The sequence below is a fragment of the Mustelus asterias genome, chromosome 11 (assembly GCF_964213995.1).
Source record: "Mustelus asterias chromosome 11, sMusAst1.hap1.1, whole genome shotgun sequence".
NCBI lineage: Eukaryota > Metazoa > Chordata > Chondrichthyes > Carcharhiniformes > Triakidae > Mustelus > Mustelus asterias.
In genome coordinates, this window is record NC_135811.1 from 63604617 (window position 1) to 63628292 (window position 23676).

At 54.6% G+C, this 23676-nt stretch overlaps 1 protein-coding gene across 1 annotated transcript in view; it reads right to left on the bottom strand.

Annotated features, from left to right (window-relative positions):
* The window catches only part of kifbp (kinesin family binding protein), an 81073-nt gene that overhangs the window by 48789 nt on the left and 8608 nt on the right, over positions 1-23676 (bottom strand). Inside the window, exon 2 of the mRNA XM_078223662.1 lies at positions 20437-20535. Coding sequence (XP_078079788.1) covers positions 20437-20535 — 99 coding nt within the window. The remainder of the gene's footprint in view (positions 1-20436; positions 20536-23676) is intronic.

Below are 23676 nucleotides of genomic sequence, written 5' to 3' on the forward strand. Positions count from 1 at the left end.
ACTCACCCAATCCACACTCACTGTCCATCCCATACTCACCCAATCCACACTCACTGTCCATCCAATACTCACCCAATCCACACTCACTGTCCACCCTATACCGGCCCAATCCACACTCACTGTCCACCCCATACCGGCCCAATCCACACTCACTGGCCATCCCATACCCAGCCAATCCACACTCACTGTCCACCCCATACCGGCCCAATCCACACTCACTGTCCATCCCATACCGGCCCAATCCACACTCACTGTCCATCCCATACCCACCCAATCCTCACTCACTGTCCACCCCATACCGGCCCAATCCACACTCACTGTCCATCCCATACCCACCCAATCCACACTCACTGTCCATCCCATACCGGCCCAATCCACACTCACTGTCCACCCCATACCCACCCAATCCACACTCGCTGTCCATCCCATACCCGGCCCAATTCACACTCACTGTCCACCCCATACCGGCCCAATCCACACTCACTGTCCATCCCATACCCACCCAATCCACACTCACTGTCCATCCCGTACCCACCCAATCCACACTCAGTGTCCACACCAGACCCACCCAATCCACACTCACTGTCCATCCCATACCGGCCCAATCCACACTCACTGTCCACCCCATACTCACCCAATCCACACTCACTGCCCATCCCATACCCACCCAATCCACACTCACTGTCCATCCCATACCCACCCAATCCACACTCACTGTCCATCCCATACCCACCCAATCCACACTCACTGTCCATCCCATACCCACCCAATCAGCACTCACTGTCCATCCCATACCGGCCCAATCCACACTCACTGTCCATCCCATACCGGCCCAATCCACACTCACTGTCCACCCCATACTTACCCAATCCACACTCAATGTCCATCCCATACCCACCCAATCCACACTCACTGTCCATCCCATACCCACCCAATCCACACTCACTGTCCATCCCATACCGGCCCAATCCACACTCACTGTCCATCCCATACCCACCCAATCCACACTCACTGTCCACCCCATACCGGCCCAATCCACACTCACTGTCCATCCCATACCGGCCCAATCCACACTCACTGTCCATCCCATACACACCTATTCCACACTCACTGTCCATCCCATACCCACCCAATCCACACTCACGGTACATCCCATACCGGCCCAATCGACGCTCACTGTCCATCCCATACTCACCCAATCCACACTCACTGTCCACTCCATACCCACCCAATCCACACTCACTGTCCATCCCATACCCACCCAATCCACACTCACTGTCCATCCCATACCCACCCAATCCACACTCACTGTCCATCCCATACTCACCCAATCCACACTCACTGTCCACCCCATACCCACCCAATCCACACTCACTGTCCATCCCATACCGGCCCAATCCACACTCACTGTCCATCCCATACCCACCCAATCCACACTCACTGTCCACCCCATACTCACCCAATCCACACTCACTGTCCATCCCATACTCACCCAATCCACACTCACTGTCCACCCCATACCCACCCAATCCACACTCACTGTCCACCCCATACTCACCCAATCCACACTCACTGTCCGTCCCATACCCACCCAATCCACACTCACTGTCCATCCCATACTCACCCAATCCAGACTCACTGTCCACCCCATACCCACCCAATCCACACTCACTGTCCACCCCATACTCACCCAATCCACACTCACTGTCCATCCCATACTCACCCAATCCACACTCACTGTCCATCCAATACTCACCCAATCCACACTCACTGTCCACCCTATACCGGCCCAATCCACACTCACTGTCCACCCCATACCGGCCCAATCCACACTCACTGTCCATCCCATACCCACCCAATCCACACTCACTGTCCACCCTATACCGGCCCAATCCACACTCACTGTCCACCCCATACCCACCCAATCCACACTCACTGTCCATCCCATACCGGCCCAATCCACACTCACTGTCCATCCCATACCGGCCGAATCCACACTCACTGTCCACCCCATACCCACCCAATCCACACTCACTGTCCATCCCAGACCCACCCAATCCACACTCACTGTCCATCCCAGACCCACCCAATCCACACTCACTGTCCACCCCATACCCACCCAATCCACACTCACTGTCCATCCCATACCCACCCAATCCACACTCACTGTCCACCCCATACCGGCCCAATACACACTCACTGTCCATCCCATACTCACCCAATCCACACTCACTGTCCATCCCATACCCACCCAATTCACACTCACTGTCCATCCCATACCGGCCCAATCCACACTCACTGTCCATCCCATACCCACCCAATCCACACTCACTGTCCATCCCATACCCACCCAATCCACACTCACTGTCCATCCCATACCCACCCAATCCACACTCACTGTCCATCCCATACTCACCCAATCCACACTCACTGTCCACCCCATACCCACCCAATCCACACTCACGGTCCACCCCATACCAGCCCAATACACACTCACTGTCCATCCCATACTCACCCAATCCACACTCACTGTCCATCCCATACCGGCCCAATCCACACTCACTGTCCATCCCATACCCACCCAATACACACTCACTGTCCATCCCATACTCACCCAATCCACACTCACTGTCCATCCCATACCCACCCAATCCACACTCACTGTCCGCCCCATACCCACCCAATCCACACTCACGGTCCACCCCATACCGGCCCAATACACACTCACTGTCCATCCCATACTCACCCAATCCACACTCACTGTCCATCCCATACCCACCCAATTCACACTCACTGTCCATCCCATACCGGCCCAATCCACACTCACTGTCCATCCCATACCCACCCAATCCACACTCACTGTCCATCCCATACCCACCCAATCCACACTCACTGTCCATCCCATACCCACCCAATCCACACTCACTGTCCATCCCATACTCACCCAATCCACACTCACTGTCCACCCCATACCCACCCAATCCACACTCACGGTCCACCCCATACCAGCCCAATACACACTCACTGTCCATCCCATACTCACCCAATCCACACTCACTGTCCATCCCATACCCACCCAATCCACACTCACTGTCCACCCCATACCCACCCAATCCACACTCACGGTCCACCCCATACCGGCCCAATACACACTCACTGTCCATCCCATACTCACCCAATCCACACTCACTGTCCATCCCATACTCACCCAATCCACACTTACTGTCCACCCCATACCGGCCCAATCCACACTCACTGTCCATCCCATACCCACCCAATCCACACTCACGGTCCACCCCATACCGGCCCAATCCACACTCACTGTCCATCCCATACTCACCCAATCCACACTCACTGTCCATCCCATACCCACCCAATCCACACTCACTGTTCATCCCATACCCACCCAATCCACACTCACTGTTCATCCCATACCCACCCAATCCACACTCACTGTCCATCCCATACCGGCCCAATCCACACTCACTGTCCATCCCATACCGGCCCAATCCACACTCACTGTCCATCCCATACCGGCCCAATCCACACTCACTGTCCACCCCATACCCACCCAATCCACACTCACGGTCCACCCCATACCAGCCCAATACACACTCACTGTCCATCCCATACTCACCCAATCCACACTCACTGTCCATCCCATACCCACCCAATCCACACTCACTGTCCGCCCCATACCCACCCAATCCACACTCACGGTCCACCCCATACCGACCCAATCCACACTCACTGTCCATCCCATACTCACCCAATCCACACCCACTGTCCATCCCATACCCACCCAATCCACACTCACTGTCCACCCCATACCCACCCAATCCACACTCACTGTCCATCCCATACTCACCCAATCCACACTTACTGTCCACCCCATACCGGCCCAATCCACACTCACTGTCCATCCCATACCGGCCCAATCCACACTCACTGGCCATCCCATACCCACCCAATCCACACTCACTGTCCACCCCATACCGGCCCAATCCACACTCACTGTCCATCCCATACCGGCCCAATCCACACTCACTGTCCATCCCATACCCACCCAATCCTCACTCACTGTCCACCCCATACCGGCCCAATCCACACTCACTGTCCATCCCATACCCACCCAATCCACACTCACTGTCCATCCCATACCGGCCCAATCCACACTCACTGTCCACCCCATACCCACCCAATCCACACTCGCTGTCCATCCCATACCCGGCCCAATCCACACTCACTGTCCACCCCATACCGGCCCAATCCACACTCACTGTCCATCCCATACCCACCCAATCCACACTCACTGTCCATCCCGTACCCACCCAATCCACACTCAGTGTCCACACCAGACCCACCCAATCCACACTCACTGTCCATCCCATACCGGCCCAATCCACACTCACTGTCCACCCCATACTTACCCAATCCACACTCAATGTCCATCCCATACCCACCCAATCCACACTCACTGTCCATCCCATACCCACCCAATCCACACTCACTGTCCATCCCATACCGGCCCAATCCACACTCACTGTCCATCCCATACCCACCCAATCCACACTCACTGTCCACCCCATACCGGCCCAATCCACACTCACTGTCCATCCCATACCGGCCCAATCCACACTCACTGTCCATCCCATACACACCTATTCCACACTCACTGTCCATCCCATACCCACCCAATCCACACTCACGGTACATCCCATACCGGCCCAATCGACGCTCACTGTCCATCCCATACTCACCCAATCCACACTCACTGTCCACTCCATACCCACCCAATCCACACTCACTGTCCATCCCATACCCACCCAATCCACACTCACTGTCCATCCCATACCCACCCAATCCACACTCACTGTCCATCCCATACTCACCCAATCCACACTCACTGTCCACCCCATACCCACCCAATCCACACTCACTGTCCATCCCATACCGGCCCAATCCACACTCACTGTCCATCCCATACCCACCCAATCCACACTCACTGTCCACCCCATACTCACCCAATCCACACTCACTGTCCATCCCATACTCACCCAATCCACACTCACTGTCCACCCCATACCCACCCAATCCACACTCACTGTCCACCCCATACTCACCCAATCCACACTCACTGTCCGTCCCATACCCACCCAATCCACACTCACTGTCCATCCCATACTCACCCAATCCAGACTCACTGTCCACCCCATACCCACCCAATCCACACTCACTGTCCACCCCATACTCACCCAATCCACACTCACTGTCCATCCCATACTCACCCAATCCACACTCACTGTCCATCCAATACTCACCCAATCCACACTCACTGTCCACCCTATACCGGCCCAATCCACACTCACTGTCCACCCCATACCGGCCCAATCCACACTCACTGTCCATCCCATACCCACCCAATCCACACTCACTGTCCACCCTATACCGGCCCAATCCACACTCACTGTCCACCCCATACCCACCCAATCCACACTCACTGTCCATCCCATACCGGCCCAATCCACACTCACTGTCCATCCCATACCGGCCGAATCCACACTCACTGTCCACCCCATACCCACCCAATCCACACTCACTGTCCATCCCAGACCCACCCAATCCACACTCACTGTCCATCCCAGACCCACCCAATCCACACTCACTGTCCACCCCATACCCACCCAATCCACACTCACTGTCCATCCCATACCCACCCAATCCACACTCACTGTCCACCCCATACCCACCCAATCCACACTCACTGTCCACCCCAGACCCACCCAATCCACACTCACTGTCCATCCCAGACCCACACAATCCACACTCACTGTCCACCCCATACCCACCCAATCCACACTCACTGTCCATCCCATACCCACCCAATCCACACTCACTGTCCATCCCATACCGGCCCTTCCACACTCACTGTCCATCCCATACCCACCCAATCCACACTCACTGTCCACCCCATACCGGCCCAATCCACACTCACTGTCCATCCCATACCGGCCCAATCCACACTCACTGTCCATCCCATACACACCTATTCCACACTCACTGTCCATCCCATACCCACCCAATCCACACTCACGGTACATCCCATACCGGCCCAATCGACGCTCACTGTCCATCCCATACTCACCCAATCCACACTCACTGTCCACTCCATACCCACCCAATCCACACTCACTGTCCATCCCATACCCACCCAATCCACACTCACTGTCCATCCCATACCCACCCAATCCACACTCACTGTCCATCCCATACTCACCCAATCCACACTCACTGTCCACCCCATACCCACCCAATCCACACTCACTGTCCATCCCATACCGGCCCAATCCACACTCACTGTCCATCCCATACCCACCCAATCCACACTCACTGTCCACCCCATACTCACCCAATCCACACTCACTGTCCATCCCATACTCACCCAATCCACACTCACTGTCCACCCCATACCCACCCAATCCACACTCACTGTCCACCCCATACTCACCCAATCCACACTCACTGTCCGTCCCATACCCACCCAATCCACACTCACTGTCCATCCCATACTCACCCAATCCAGACTCACTGTCCACCCCATACCCACCCAATCCACACTCACTGTCCACCCCATACTCACCCAATCCACACTCACTGTCCATCCCATACTCACCCAATCCACACTCACTGTCCATCCAATACTCACCCAATCCACACTCACTGTCCACCCTATACCGGCCCAATCCACACTCACTGTCCACCCCATACCGGCCCAATCCACACTCACTGTCCATCCCATACCCACCCAATCCACACTCACTGTCCACCCTATACCGGCCCAATCCACACTCACTGTCCACCCCATACCCACCCAATCCACACTCACTGTCCATCCCATACCGGCCCAATCCACACTCACTGTCCATCCCATACCGGCCGAATCCACACTCACTGTCCACCCCATACCCACCCAATCCACACTCACTGTCCATCCCAGACCCACCCAATCCACACTCACTGTCCATCCCAGACCCACCCAATCCACACTCACTGTCCACCCCATACCCACCCAATCCACACTCACTGTCCATCCCATACCCACCCAATCCACACTCACTGTCCACCCCATACCCACCCAATCCACACTCACTGTCCACCCCAGACCCACCCAATCCACACTCACTGTCCATCCCAGACCCACACAATCCACACTCACTGTCCACCCCATACCCACCCAATCCACACTCACTGTCCATCCCATACCCACCCAATCCACACTCACTGTCCATCCCATACCGGCCCTTCCACACTCACTGTCCATCCCATACCGGCCCAATCCACACTCACTGTCCACCCCATACCGGCCCAATCCACACACTGTCCACCCCATACCGGCCCAATCCACACTCACTGTCCACCCCATACCCACCCAATCCACACTCACTGTCCACCCCATACCCACCCAATCCACACTCACTGTCCATCCCATACCCACCCAATCCACACTCACTGTCCATCCCATACCGGCCCAATCCACACTCACTGTCCATCCTAGACCGGCCCAATCCACACTCACTGTCCACCCCATACCGGCCCAATCCACACTCACTGTCCACCCCACACCCACCCAATCCACACTCACTGTCCACCCCAGACCGGCCCAATCCACACACACTGTCCACCCCATACCGGCCCAATCCACACTCACTGTCCATCCCATACCGGCCCAATCCACACTCACTGTCCACCCAATACCCACCCAATCCACACTCACTGTCCATCCCATACTCACCCAATCCACATTCACTGTCCATCCCATACCGGCCCAATCCACACTCACTGTCCATCCCATACTCACCCAATCCACACTCACTGTCCATCCCATACCCACCCAATCCACACTCACTGTCCACCCCATACCCACCCAATCCACACTCACTGTCCACCCCATACCCACCCAATCCACACTCACTGTCCACCCCAGACCCACCCAATCCACACTCACTGTCCACCCCATACTCACCCAATCCACACTCACTGTCCATCCCATACTCACCCAATCCACACTCACTGTCCATCCCATACTCACCCAATCCACACTCACTGTCCACCCTATACCGGCCCAATCCACACTCACTGTTCATCCCATAACCACCCAATCCACACTCACTGTCCATCCCATACCCACCCAATCCACACTCATTGTCCATCCCATACCGGCCCAATCCACACTCACTGTCCATCCCATACCGGCCCAATCCACACTCACTGTCCATCCCATACCGGCCCAATCCACACTCACTGTCCATCCCATACCGGCCCAATCCACACTCACTGTCCACCCCATACCAGCCCAATACACACTCACTGTCCATCCCATACTCACCCAATCCACACTCACTGTCCATCCCATACCCACCCAATCCACACTCACTGTCCGCCCCATACCCACCCAATCCACACTCACGGTCCACCCCATACCGGCCCAATACACACTCACTGTCCATCCCATACTCACCCAATCCACACTCACTGTCCATCCCATACCCACCCAATTCACACTCACTGTCCATCCCATACCGGCCCAATCCACACTCACTGTCCATCCCATACCCACCCAATCCACACTCACTGTCCATCCCATACCCACCCAATCCACACTCACTGTCCATCCCATACCCACCCAATCCACACTCACTGTCCATCCCATACTCACCCAATCCACACTCACTGTCCACCCCATACCCACCCAATCCACACTCACGGTCCACCCCATACCAGCCCAATACACACTCACTGTCCATCCCATACTCACCCAATCCACACTCACTGTCCATCCCATACCCACCCAATCCACACTCACTGTCCACCCCATACCCACCCAATCCACACTCACGGTCCACCCCATACCGGCCCAATACACACTCACTGTCCATCCCATACTCACCCAATCCACACTCACTGTCCATCCCATACTCACCCAATCCACACTCACTGTCCACCCCATACCGGCCCAATCCACACTCACTGTCCATCCCATACCCACCCAATCCACACTCACGGTCCACCCCATACCGGCCCAATCCACACTCACTGTCCATCCCATACTCACCCAATCCACACTCACTGTCCATCCCATACCCACCCAATCCACACTCACTGTTCATCCCATACCCACCCAATCCACACTCACTGTTCATCCCATACCCACCCAATCCACACTCACTGTCCATCCCATACCGGCCCAATCCACACTCACTGTCCATCCCATACCGGCCCAATCCACACTCACTGTCCATCCCATACCGGCCCAATCCACACTCACTGTCCACCCCATACCCACCCAATCCACACTCACGGTCCACCCCATACCAGCCCAATACACACTCACTGTCCATCCCATACTCACCCAATCCACACTCACTGTCCATCCCATACCCACCCAATCCACACTCACTGTCCGCCCCATACCCACCCAATCCACACTCACGGTCCACCCCATACCGACCCAATCCACACTCACTGTCCATCCCATACTCACCCAATCCACACCCACTGTCCATCCCATACCCACCCAATCCACACTCACTGTCCACCCCATACCCACCCAATCCACACTCACTGTCCATCCCATACTCACCCAATCCACACTTACTGTCCACCCCATACCGGCCCAATCCACACTCACTGTCCATCCCATACCGGCCCAATCCACACTCACTGGCCATCCCATACCCACCCAATCCACACTCACTGTCCACCCCATACCGGCCCAATCCACACTCACTGTCCATCCCATACCGGCCCAATCCACACTCACTGTCCATCCCATACCCACCCAATCCTCACTCACTGTCCACCCCATACCGGCCCAATCCACACTCACTGTCCATCCCATACCCACCCAATCCACACTCACTGTCCATCCCATACCGGCCCAATCCACACTCACTGTCCACCCCATACCCACCCAATCCACACTCGCTGTCCATCCCATACCCGGCCCAATCCACACTCACTGTCCATCCCATACCGGCCCAATCCACACTCACTGTCCACCCCATACTCACCCAATCCACACTCACTGCCCATCCCATACCCACCCAATCCACACTCACTGTCCATCCCATACCCACCCAATCCACACTCACTGTCCATCCCATACCCACCCAATCCACACTCACTGTCCATCCCATACCCACCCAATCCGCACTCACTGTCCATCCCATACCGGCCCAATCCACACTCACTGTCCATCCCATACCGGCCCAATCCACACTCACTGTCCACCCCATACTTACCCAATCCACACTCAATGTCCATCCCATACCCACCCAATCCACACTCACTGTCCATCCCATACTCACCCAATCCACACTCACTGTCCATCCCATACCGGCCCAATCCACACTCACTGTCCAGCCCATACCCACCCAATCCACACTCACTGTCCACCCCATACCGGCCCAATCCACACTCACTGTCCATCCCATACCGGCCCAATCCACACTCACTGTCCATCCCATACACACCCAATCCACACTCACTGTCCATCCCATACCCACCCAATCCACACTCACGGTACATCCCATACCGGCCCAATCGACGCTCACTGTCCATCCCATACTCACCCAATCCACACTCACTGTCCACCCCATACCCACCCAATCCACACTCACTGTCCATCCCATACCCACCCAATCCACACTCACTGTCCATCCCATACCCACCCAATCCACACTCACTGTCCATCCCATACTCACCCAATCCACACTCACTGTCCACCCCATACCCACCCAATCCACACTCACTGTCCATCCCATACCGGCCCAATCCACACTCACTGTCCACCCCATACCGGCCCAATCCACACTCACTGTCCATCCCATACCCACCCAATCCACACTCACTGTCCATCCCATACTCACCCAATCCACACTCACTGTCCATCCCATACTCACCCAATCCACACTCACAGTCCATCCCATACCCACCCAATCCACACTCACTGTCCACCCCATACCGGCCCAATCCACACTCACTGTCCATCCCATACTCACCCAATCCACACTCACTGTCCATCCCATACCCACCCAATCCACACTCACTGTCCATCCCATACTCACCCAATCCACACTCACTGTCCATCCCATGCCCACCCAATCCACACTCACTGTCCACCCAATACCGGCCCAATCCACACACTGTCCATCCCATACCCACCCAATCCACACTCACTGTCCACCCAATAACGGCCCAATCCACACTCACGGTCCATCCCATACCGGCCCAATCCACACTCACTGTCCATCCCATAACCACCCAATCCACACTCACTGTCCATCCCATACCCACCCAATCCACACTCACTGTCCACCCAATACCGGCCCAATCCACACTCACTGTCCATCCATACCGGCCCAATCCACACTCACTGTCCACCCCATACCCACCCAATCCACACTCACTGTCCATCCCATACCCACCCAATCCACACTCACTGTCCACCCAATACCGGCCCAATCCACACTCACTGTCCACCCCATACCCACCCAATCCACACTCACTGTCCATCCCATACCCACCCAATCCACACTCACTGTCCACCCAATAACGGCCCAATCCACACTCACGGTCCAACCCAATACCGGCCCAATCCACACTCACTGTCCATCCCATACCGACCCAATCCACACTCACTGTCCATCCCATACCCACCCAATCCACACTCACTGTCCACCCAATACCGGCCGAATCCACACTCACTGTCCATCCATACCGGCCCAATCCACACTCACTGTTCATCCCATAACCACCCAATCCACACTCACTGTCCATCCCATACCCACCCAATCCACACTCATTGTCCATCCCATACCGGCCCAATCCACACTCACTGTCCATCCCATACCGGCCCAATCCACACTCACTGTCCATCCCATACCGGCCCAATCCACACTCACTGTCCATCCCATACCGGCCCAATCCACACTCACTGTCCACCCCATACCAGCCCAATACACACTCACTGTCCATCCCATACTCACCCAATCCACACTCACTGTCCATCCCATACCCACCCAATCCACACTCACTGTCCGCCCCATACCCACCCAATCCACACTCACGGTCCACCCCATACCGGCCCAATACACACTCACTGTCCATCCCATACTCACCCAATCCACACTCACTGTCCATCCCATACCCACCCAATTCACACTCACTGTCCATCCCATACCGGCCCAATCCACACTCACTGTCCATCCCATACCCACCCAATCCACACTCACTGTCCATCCCATACCCACCCAATCCACACTCACTGTCCATCCCATACCCACCCAATCCACACTCACTGTCCATCCCATACTCACCCAATCCACACTCACTGTCCATCCCATACCCACCCAATCCACACTCACGGTCCACCCCATACCGGCCCAATCCACACTCACTGTCCATCCCATACTCACCCAATCCACACTCACTGTCCATCCCATACCCACCCAATCCACACTCACTGTTCATCCCATACCCACCCAATCCACACTCACCGTTCATCCCATACCCACCCAATCCACACTCACTGTCCATCCCATACCGGCCCAATCCACACTCACTGTCCATCCCATACCGGCCCAATCCACACTCACTGTCCATCCCATACCGGCCCAATCCACACTCACTGTCCACCCCATACCCACCCAATCCACACTCACGGTCCACCCCATACCAGCCCAATACACACTCACTGTCCATCCCATACTCACCCAATCCACACTCACTGTCCATCCCATACCCACCCAATCCACACTCACTGTCCGCCCCATACCCACCCAATCCACACTCACGGTCCACCCCATACCGGCCCAATACACACTCACTGTCCATCCCATACTCACCCAATCCACACTCACTGTCCATCCCATACCGGCCCAATCCACACTCACTGTCCATCCCATACCCACCCAATCCACACTCACTGTCCATCCCATACCCACCCAATCCACACTCACTGTCCATCCCATAGCCACCCAATCCACACTCACTGTCCATCCCATACCCACCCAATCCACACTCACTCTCCACCCCATACCGACCCAATCCACACTCACTGTCCATCCCATACTCACCCAATCCACACCCACTGTCCATCCCATACCCACCCAATCCACACTCACTGTCCACCCCATACCCACCCAATCCACACTCACTGTCCATCCCATACTCACCCAATCCACACTTACTGTCCACCCCATACCGGCCCAATCCACACTCACTGTCCATCCCATACCGGCCCAATCCACACTCACTGGCCATCCCATACCCACCCAATCCACACTCACTGTCCACCCCATACCGGCCCAATCCACACTCACTGTCCATCCCATACCGGCCCAATCCACACTCACTGTCCATCCCATACCCACCCAATCCTCACTCACTGTCCACCCCATACCGGCCCAATCCACACTCACTGTCCATCCCATACCCACCCAATCCACACTCACTGTCCATCCCATACCGGCCCAATCCACACTCACTGTCCACCCCATACCCACCCAATCCACACTCGCTGTCCATCCCATACCCGGCCCAATCCACACTCACTGTCCACCCCATACCGGCCCAATCCACACTCACTGTCCATCCCATACCCACCCAATCCACACTCACTGTCCATCCCGTACCCACCCAATCCACACTCAGTGTCCACACCAGACCCACCCAATCCACACTCACTGTCCATCCCATACCGGCCCAATCCACACTCACTGTCCACCCCATACTCACCCAATCCACACTCACTGCCCATCCCATACCCACCCAATCCACACTCACTGTCCATCCCATACCCACCCAATCCACACTCACTGTCCATCCCATACCCACCCAATCCACACTCACTGTCCATCCCATACCCACCCAATCCGCACTCACTGTCCATCCCATACCCACCCAATCCACACTCACTGTCCATCCCATACCGGCCCAATCCACACTCACTGTCCACCCCATACTTACCCAATCCACACTCAATGTCCATCCCATACCCACCCAATCCACACTCACTGTCCATCCCATACCCACCCAATCCACACTCACTGTCCATCCCATACCGGCCCAATCCACACTCACTGTCCATCCCATACCCACCCAATCCACACTCACTGTCCACCCCATACCGGCCCAATCCACACTCACTGTCCATCCCATACCGGCCCAATCCACACTCACTGTCCATCCCATACACACCCAATCCACACTCACTGTCCATCCCATACCCACCCAATCCACACTCACGGTACATCCCATACCGGCCCAATCGACGCTCACTGTCCATCCCATACTCACCCAATCCACACTCACTGTCCACCCCATACCCACCCAATCCACACTCACTGTCCATCCCATACCCACCCAATCCACACTCACTGTCCATCCCATACCCACCCAATCCACACTCACTGTCCACCCCATACCCACCCAATCCACACTCACTGTCCACCCCATACTCACCCAATACACACTCACTGTCCATCCCATACCGGCCCAATCCACACTCACTGTCCATCCCATACCCACCCAATCCACTCACTGTCCACCCCATACTCACCCAATCCACACTCACTGTCCATCCCATACTCACCCAATCCACACTCACTGTCCACCCCATACCCACCCAATCCACACTCACTGTCCACCCCATACTCACCCAATCCACACTCACTGTCCGTCCCATACCCACCCAATCCACACTCACTGTCCATCCCATACTCACCCAATCCAGACTCACTGTCCACCCCATACCCACCCAATCCACACTCACTGTCCACCCCATACTCACCCAATCCACACTCACTGTCCATCCCATACTCACCCAATCCACACTCACTGTCCATCCCATACTCACCCAATCCACACTCACTGTCCACCCTATACCGGCCCAATCCACACTCACTGTCCACCCCATACCGGCCCAATCCACACTCACTGTCCATCCCATACCCACCCAATCCACACTCACTGTCCACCCTATACCGGCCCAATCCACACTCACTGTCCACCCCATACCCACCCAATCCACACTCACTGTCCATCCCATACCGGCCCAATCCACACTCACTGTCCATCCCATACCGGCCGAATCCACACTCACTGTCCACCCCAGACCCACCCAATCCACACTCACTGTCCATCCCAGACCCACACAATCCACACTCACTGTCCACCCCATACCCACCCAATCCACACTCACTGTCCATCCCATACCCACCCAATCCACACTCACTGTCCATCCCATACCGGCCCTTCCACACTCACTGTCCACCCCATACCGGCCCAATCCACACTCACTGTCCACCCCATACCGGCCCAATCCACACACTGTCCACCCCATACCGGCCCAATCCACACTCACTGTCCACCCCATACCCACCCAATCCACACTCACTGTCCACCCCATACCCACCCAATCCACACTCACTGTCCATCCCATACCCACCCAATCCACACTCACTGTCCATCCCATACCGGCCCAATCCACACTCTCTGTCCATCCTAGACCGGCCCAATCCACACTCACTGTCCACCCCATACCGGCCCAATCCACACTCACTGTCCACCCCACACCCACCCAATCCACACTCACTGTCCACCCCAGACCGGCCCAATCCACACACACTGTCCACCCCATACCGGCCCAATCCACACTCACTGTCCATCCCATACCGGCCCAATCCACACTCACTGTCCACCCCATACCCACCCAATCCACACTCACTGTCCATCCCATACTCACCCAATCCACATTCACTGTCCATCCCATACCGGCCCAATCCACACTCACTGTCCATCCCATACTCACCCAATCCACACTCACTGTCCATCCCATACCCACCCAATCCACACTCACTGTCCACCCCATACCCACCCAATCCACACTCACTGTCCACCCCATACCCACCCAATCCACACTCACTGTCCACCCCAGACCCACCCAATCCACACTCACTGTCCACCCCATACTCACCCAATCCACACTCACTGTCCATCCCATACTCACCCAATCCACACTCACTGTCCATCCCATACTCACCCAATCCACACTCACTGTCCACCCTATACCGGCCCAATCCACACACACTGTCCACCTCATACCGGCCCAATCCACTCTCACTGTCCATCCCACACTCACCCAATCCACACTCACTGACCACCCTATACCGGCCCAATCCACACTCACTGTCCACCCCATACCCACCCAATCCACATTCACTGTCCATCCCAGACCCACCCAATCCACACTCACTGTCCATCCCAGACCCACCCAATCCACACTCACTGTCCACCCCATACCCACCCAATCCACACTCACTGTCCATCCCATACCTACCCAATTCACACTCACTGTCCATCCCATACCCACCCAATCCACACTCACTGTCCACCCCATACCCACCCAATCCACACTCACTGTCCACCCCAGACCCACCCAATCCACACTCACTGTCCATCCCATACCGGCCCAATCCACACTCACTGTGCATCCCATACCGGCCCAATCCACACTCACTGTCCACCCCATACCGGCCCAATCCACACTCACTGTCCACCCCATACCGGCCCAATCCACACTCACTGTCCATCCTAGACCGGCCCAATCCACACTCACTGTCCGCCCCATACCGGCATAATCCACACTCACTGTCCGCCCCATACCCACCCAATCCACACTCACTGTCCATCCCAGACCGGTCCAATCCACACTCACTGTCCACCCCATACCCACCCAATCCACACTCACTGTCCACCCCATACCGGCCCAATCCACACTCACTGTCCACCCCATACCCACCCAATCCACACTCACTGTCCATCCCAGACCGGCCCTATCCACACACACTGTCCACCCCATACCGGCCAAATCCACACTCACTGTCCATCCCATACCGGCCCAATCCACACTCACTGTCCATCCCATACCCACCCAATCCACAGACACTGTCCATCCCGTACCCACCCAATCCACACTCACTGTCCATCCCATACCCACCCAATCCACACTCACTGTCCACCCCATACCCACCCAATCCACACTCACTGTCCATCCCAGACCGGCCCAATCCACACTCACTGTCCACCCCATACCCACCCAATCCACACTCACTGTCCATCTCATACCCACCCAATCCACACTCACTGTCCATCCCATACCCACCCAATCCAGACACACTGTCCATCCCGTACCACCCAATCTACACTCACTGTCCATCCCATACCCACCCAATCCACACTCACTGTCCACCCCATACCCACCCAATCCACACTCACTGTCCATCCCATTCCGGCCCAATCCACACTCACTGTCCATCCCGTACCGGCCCAATCCACATTCACTGTCCATCCCATACCCGGCACGGTAGCACAGGGGCGGCACGGTAGCACAGTGGTTAGCACTGCTGCTTCACAGCTCCAGGGTCCCGGGTTCGATTCCTGGCTCGGGTCACTGTCTGTGTGGAGTTTGCACATTCTCCTCGTGTCTGCGTGGGTTTCCTCTGGGTGCTCCGGTTTCCTCCCACAGTCCAAAGATGTGCGGGTTAGGTTGATTGGCCATGTTAAATTGCCCCTTAGTGTCCTGGGATGCGTAGGTTAGAGGGATTAGCGGGTAAAATATGTAGGGGTAGGGCCTGGGTGGGATTGTGGTCGGTGCAGACTCGATGGGCCGAATGGCCTCCTTCTGCACTGTAGGGTTTCTATGATTTCTATGATTTTCTATGATACCCACCCAATCCACACTCACTGTCCACCCGAGACCGGCCCAATCCACACACACTGTCCGTCCCATACCCACCCAATCCACACTCACTGTCCATCCCATACCCACCCAATCCACACTCACTGTCCACCCGAGACTGGCCCAATCCACACTCACTGTCCACCCCATACCGGCCCAATCCACACTCACTGTCCACCCCACACCCACCCAATCCACACTCACTGTCCACCCCAGACCGGCCCAATCCACACACACTGTCCACCCCATACCGGCCCAATCCACACTCACTGTCCATCCCATACCGGCCCAATCCACACTCACTGTCCACCCCATACCCACCCAATCCACACTCACTGTCCATCCCATACTCACCCAATCCACATTCACTGTCCATCCCATACCGGCCCAATCCACACTCACTGTCCATCCCATACTCACCCAATCCACACTCACTGTCCATCCCATACCCACCCAATCCACACTCACTGTCCACCCCATACCCACCCAATCCACACTCACTGTCCACCCCATACCCACCCAATCCACACTCACTGTCCACCCCAGACCCACCCAATCCACACTCACTGTCCACCCCATACTCACCCAATCCACACTCACTGTCCATCCCATACTCACCCAATCCACACTCACTGTCCATCCCATACTCACCCAATCCACACTCACTGTCCACCCTATACCGGCCCAATCCACACACACTGTCCACCTCATACCGGCCCAATCCACTCTCACTGTCCATCCCACACTCACCCAATCCACACTCACTGACCACCCTATACCGGCCCAATCCACACTCACTGTCCACCCCATACCCACCCAATCCACACTCACTGTCCATCCCAGACCCACCCAATCCACACTCACTGTCCATCCCAGACCCACCCAATCCACACTCACTGTCCACCCCATACCCACCCAATCCACACTCACTGTCCATCCCATACCTACCCAATTCACACTCACTGTCCATCCCATACCCACCCAATCCACACTCACTGTCCACCCCATACCCACCCAATCCACACTCACTGTCCACCCCAGACCCACCCAATCCACACTCACTGTCCATCCCATACCGGCCCAATCCACACTCACTGTGCATCCCATACCGGCCCAATCCACACTCACTGTCCACCCCATACCGGCCCAATCCACACTCACTGTCCACCCCATACCGGCCCAATCCACACTCACTGTCCATCCTAGACCGGCCCAATCCACACTCACTGTCCGCCCCATACCGGCATAATCCACACTCACTGTCCGCCCCATACCCACCCAATCCACACTCACTGTCCATCCCAGACCGGTCCAATCCACACTCACTGTCCACCCCATACCCACCCAATCCACACTCACTGTCCACCCCATACCGGCCCAATCCACACTCACTGTCCACCCCATACCCACCCAATCCACACTCACTGTCCATCCCAGACCGGCCCTATCCACACACACTGTCCACCCCATACCGGCCAAATCCACACTCACTGTCCATCCCATACCGGCCCAATCCACACTCACTGTCCATCCCATACCCACCCAATCCACAGACACTGTCCATCCCGTACCCACCCAATCCACACTCACTGTCCATCCCATACCCACCCAATCCACACTCACTGTCCACCCCATACCCACCCAATCCACACTCACTGTCCATCCCAGACCGGCCCAATCCACACTCACTGTCCACCCCATACCCACCCAATCCACACTCACTGTCCATCTCATACCCACCCAATCCACACTCACTGTCCATCCCATACCCACCCAATCCAGACACACTGTCCATCCCGTACCACCCAATCTACACTCACTGTCCATCCCATACCCACCCAATCCACACTCACTGTCCACCCCATACCCACCCAATCCACACTCACTGTCCATCCCATTCCGGCCCAATCCACACTCACTGTCCATCCCGTACCGGCCCAATCCACATTCACTGTCCATCCCATACCCGGCACGGTAGCACAGGGGCGGCACGGTAGCACAGTGGTTAGCACTGCTGCTTCACAGCTCCAGGGTCCCGGGTTCGATTCCTGGCTCGGGTCACTGTCTGTGTGGAGTTTGCACATTCTCCTCGTGTCTGCGTGGGTTTCCTCTGGGTGCTCCGGTTTCCTCCCACAGTCCAAAGATGTGCGGGTTAGGTTGATTGGCCATGTTAAATTGCCCCTTAGTGTCCTGGGATGCGTAGGTTAGAGGGATTAGCGGGTAAAATATGTAGGGGTAGGGCCTGGGTGGGATTGTGGTCGGTGCAGACTCGATGGGCCGAATGGCCTCCTTCTGCACTGTAGGGTTTCTATGATTTCTATGATTTTCTATGATACCCACCCAATCCACACTCACTGTCCACCCGAGACCGGCCCAATCCACACACACTGTCCGTCCCATACCCACCCAATCCACACTCACTGTCCATCCCATACCCACCCAATCCACACTCACTGTCCACCCGAGACTGGCCCAATCCACACTCACTGTCCATCCCAGACCGGCCCAATCCACACTCACTGTCCACCCCATACTCACCCAATCCACACTCGCTGTCCACTCTACACCGGCCCAATCCACACTCACCAGTCACTTTTTACCATTATCCACTTGCTGTTGAATGGAGAGTACTTTACCTCCTTGGTGTATTGGTTGTAAAGTGATTCTGCATCTTCCAGATACATTTGTGCTTTTTCCATCTCTTCTAATCCTGCCCAAAGGATGCCCAGCTGATTCTGAAATAAAAAGACTAAATCATAGAATCATAGAGTGCAGAGGAGCCCTTCGGCCCATCGAGTCTGTATTAGCATGCGACAAACACCTGATCTCCCACCTAATCTCATCTGTCAGCTCTTGGCCCAAAGCCTTGAATGTTTTGATGTGCCAAGTGCTCATCCTTTTTAAAAGGATGTGCGGCAACCCACCTCTACCACCTTCTCAGGCAGCGCATTCCAGACCGTCAGTATCCTCTGGGTAAAAAGGAATTCCTCACATTCCCTCCCTAAGTCTCCTGCCTGTCACCTTGAACCCTTGTGACTGACCCTCAACTGAGGGGAACAGCTGCTCCTTATCACTCTGTCCATGTCTCTCATAATCTTGTACACCTTAATCAGGTCACCCCTCAGTCTTCTCTGCTCCAACAAAAACATCCCAAGCCTATCCAACCTCTCTACATAACTTAAATGTTCCATCCCAGGCAGCATCCTGGGGAATCTCCTCTCCTCTGTTTAAAAAAGACAGGTTAGTTCAAGCAAAATCACAAATGGAAGGGTAGAGTGTGGTGGAAATAATTTTTTGAGGTGTGTCTATTTCAATGCCAGGAGTATTGTGGGGAAGGCAGATGAGCTGAAGGCGTGGATAGACACGTGGAAATATGACATTATAGCCATTAGTGAAACTTGGCTACAGGAGGGGCAGGACTGGCAGCTCAACGTTCCAGGGTTCCAATGTTTCAGGCGGGATAGAGGCAGAGGGATAAAAGGTGGGGGGGTGGCATTGTTGGTCAGGGAAAATGTTACAGCGGTACTCAGGCAGGATAGATTAGGGAGCTTGTCTACAGAGGCCCTATGGGTGGAGCTGAGAAACAGGAAAGGTATGACCACATTAATGGGCTTGTATTATAGACCACCCAATAGTCAGCGAGAATTGGAGGAGCAAATCAGCGGAGAGATAGCTGACAATTGCAAGAAACACAAAGTTGTGATAGTAGGGGATTTTAATTTTCCACATATAGATTGGGACTCGCATACTGTTAAAGGTTTAGACGGGGTAGAGTTTGTAAAATGTGTTCAGGAGAATTTTCTACATCAGTATATAGAGGTGCCAACTAGAGAGGATGCGATATTGGATCTCCTATTGGGAAATGAGTTAGGGCAGGTGATGGATGTGAGTGTGAGGGAACACTTTGGATCCAGTGATCATAATGCCATTAGTTTCAACCTGATCGTGGATAAGGATAGATCTGGTCCTCGGGTTGAAGTTCTGAACTGGAAAAAGGCCAAATTTGATGAAATGAGAAGGGATCTGGGAAGTGTGGATTGGCACAGGCTGTTCTCTGGTAAGGATGTAAATGGAAAGTGGGAGGCCTTCAAAGGAGAAATTTTGAGAGTGCAGAGTTTGTATGTTCCTGTCAGGATTAAAGGCAAAGTAAATAGGAATAAGGAACCTTGGTTCTCGAGGGAGATTGTAACACTGATTAAGAGGAAGAGAGAGTTGTATGAAATGTACAGGCAGCAAGGAACAGATCAGATGCTCGAGGAGTATAAAAAGTGCAAGAAGCTACTTAAGAGGGAAGTCAGGAGGGCTAAAAGAAGACATGAGGTTGATTTGGCAGACAGAGTGAAGGAAAATCCAAAGAGCTTCTATAGGTATGTTAGGAGCAAAAGGATAGTGAGGGATAAAATTGGTCCTCTTGAAGACCAGAGTGGGACACTGTGTATGGAACCAAAAGAGATGGGGGAGATACTAAATGGTTTTTTTGCATCTGTATTTACTGAGGAAACGGGCATGGAGTCTACGGAAATAGGGCAAACAGGTAGGGAGGCCATGGAACCTTTACAGATTAAAGGGGAGGAGGTGCTCACTGTCTTGAGGCAAATCAGAGTGGATAAATCCCCAGGACCGGACAGGGTATTCCCACGGACCTTGAGGGAAGCTAGTGTTGAACTTGCAGGGGCCCTGGCAGACATATTGAAAATGTCAGTATTCACGGGGGAGGTGCCGGATGATTGGAGGGTGGCTCATGTTGTTCCGTTGTTTAAAAAAGGTTCCAAAAGAAATCCGGGAAATTATCGGCCAGTAAGTTTGACGTCGGTGGTGGGCAAGTTATTGGACGGTGTGATAAGGGATAGGATCTACAAATATTTGGATAGACAGGGACTTATTAGGGAGAGTCAACATGGCTTTGTGCGTGGTAGGTCATGTTTGACCAATCTATTAGAGTTTTTCGAGGAGGTTACCAGGAAAGTGGATGAAGGGAAGGCGGTGGATGTTGTCTACCTGGGTTTCAGCAAGGCCTTTGACAAGGTCCCTCATGGGAGGTTAGTTAGGAAGGTTCAGTCGCTGGGGATACATGGGGAGGTAGTAAATTGGATAAGACACTGGCTCAATGGGAGAAGCCAGAGAGTGGTTGTGGAGGATTGTTTCTCTGAGTGGAGGCCTGTGACTAGTGGTGTGCCGCAGGGATCGGTGTTGGGTCCATTGTTGTTTGTCATCTATATCAATGATCTGGATGATAATGTGGTAAATTGGATCAGCAAGTTTGCTGATGATACAAAGATTGGAGGTGTAGTGGACAGTGAGGAAGGTTTTCAAAGCTTGCAGAGGGATTTGGACCAACTAGAAAAATGGGCTGAAAAATGGCAAATGGAATTTAACGCAGACAAGTGAGAGATATTGCACTTTGGAAGGACAAACCAAAGAAGAACGTACAGGGTAAATGGTAGGACTCTGAAGAGTGCAGTTGAACAGAGGGATCTGGGAATACAGGTACAGAGTTCCCTAAAAGTGACGTCACAGGTGGATAGGGTCGTAAAGGAGTGCCTTTGGTACATTGGCCTTTATAAATCGGAGTATCGAGTATAAAAGTTGGAGTGTTATGGTAAGGTTATATAAGGCATTGGTGAGGCCGAATTTGGAGTATTGTGTGCAGTTTTGGTCACCTAGTTACAGGAAGGATGTAAATAGGATTGAAAGAGTGCAGAGAAGGTTCACAAGGATGTTGCCGGGACTTGAGAAGCTGAGTTACAGAGAGAGATTGAACAGGTTGGGACTTTATTCCCTGGAGCGTAGAAGATTGAGGGGAGATTTGATAGAGGTGTATAAGATTTTGATGGGTATAGATAGAGTGAATGCAAGCAGGCTTTTTCCGCTGAGGC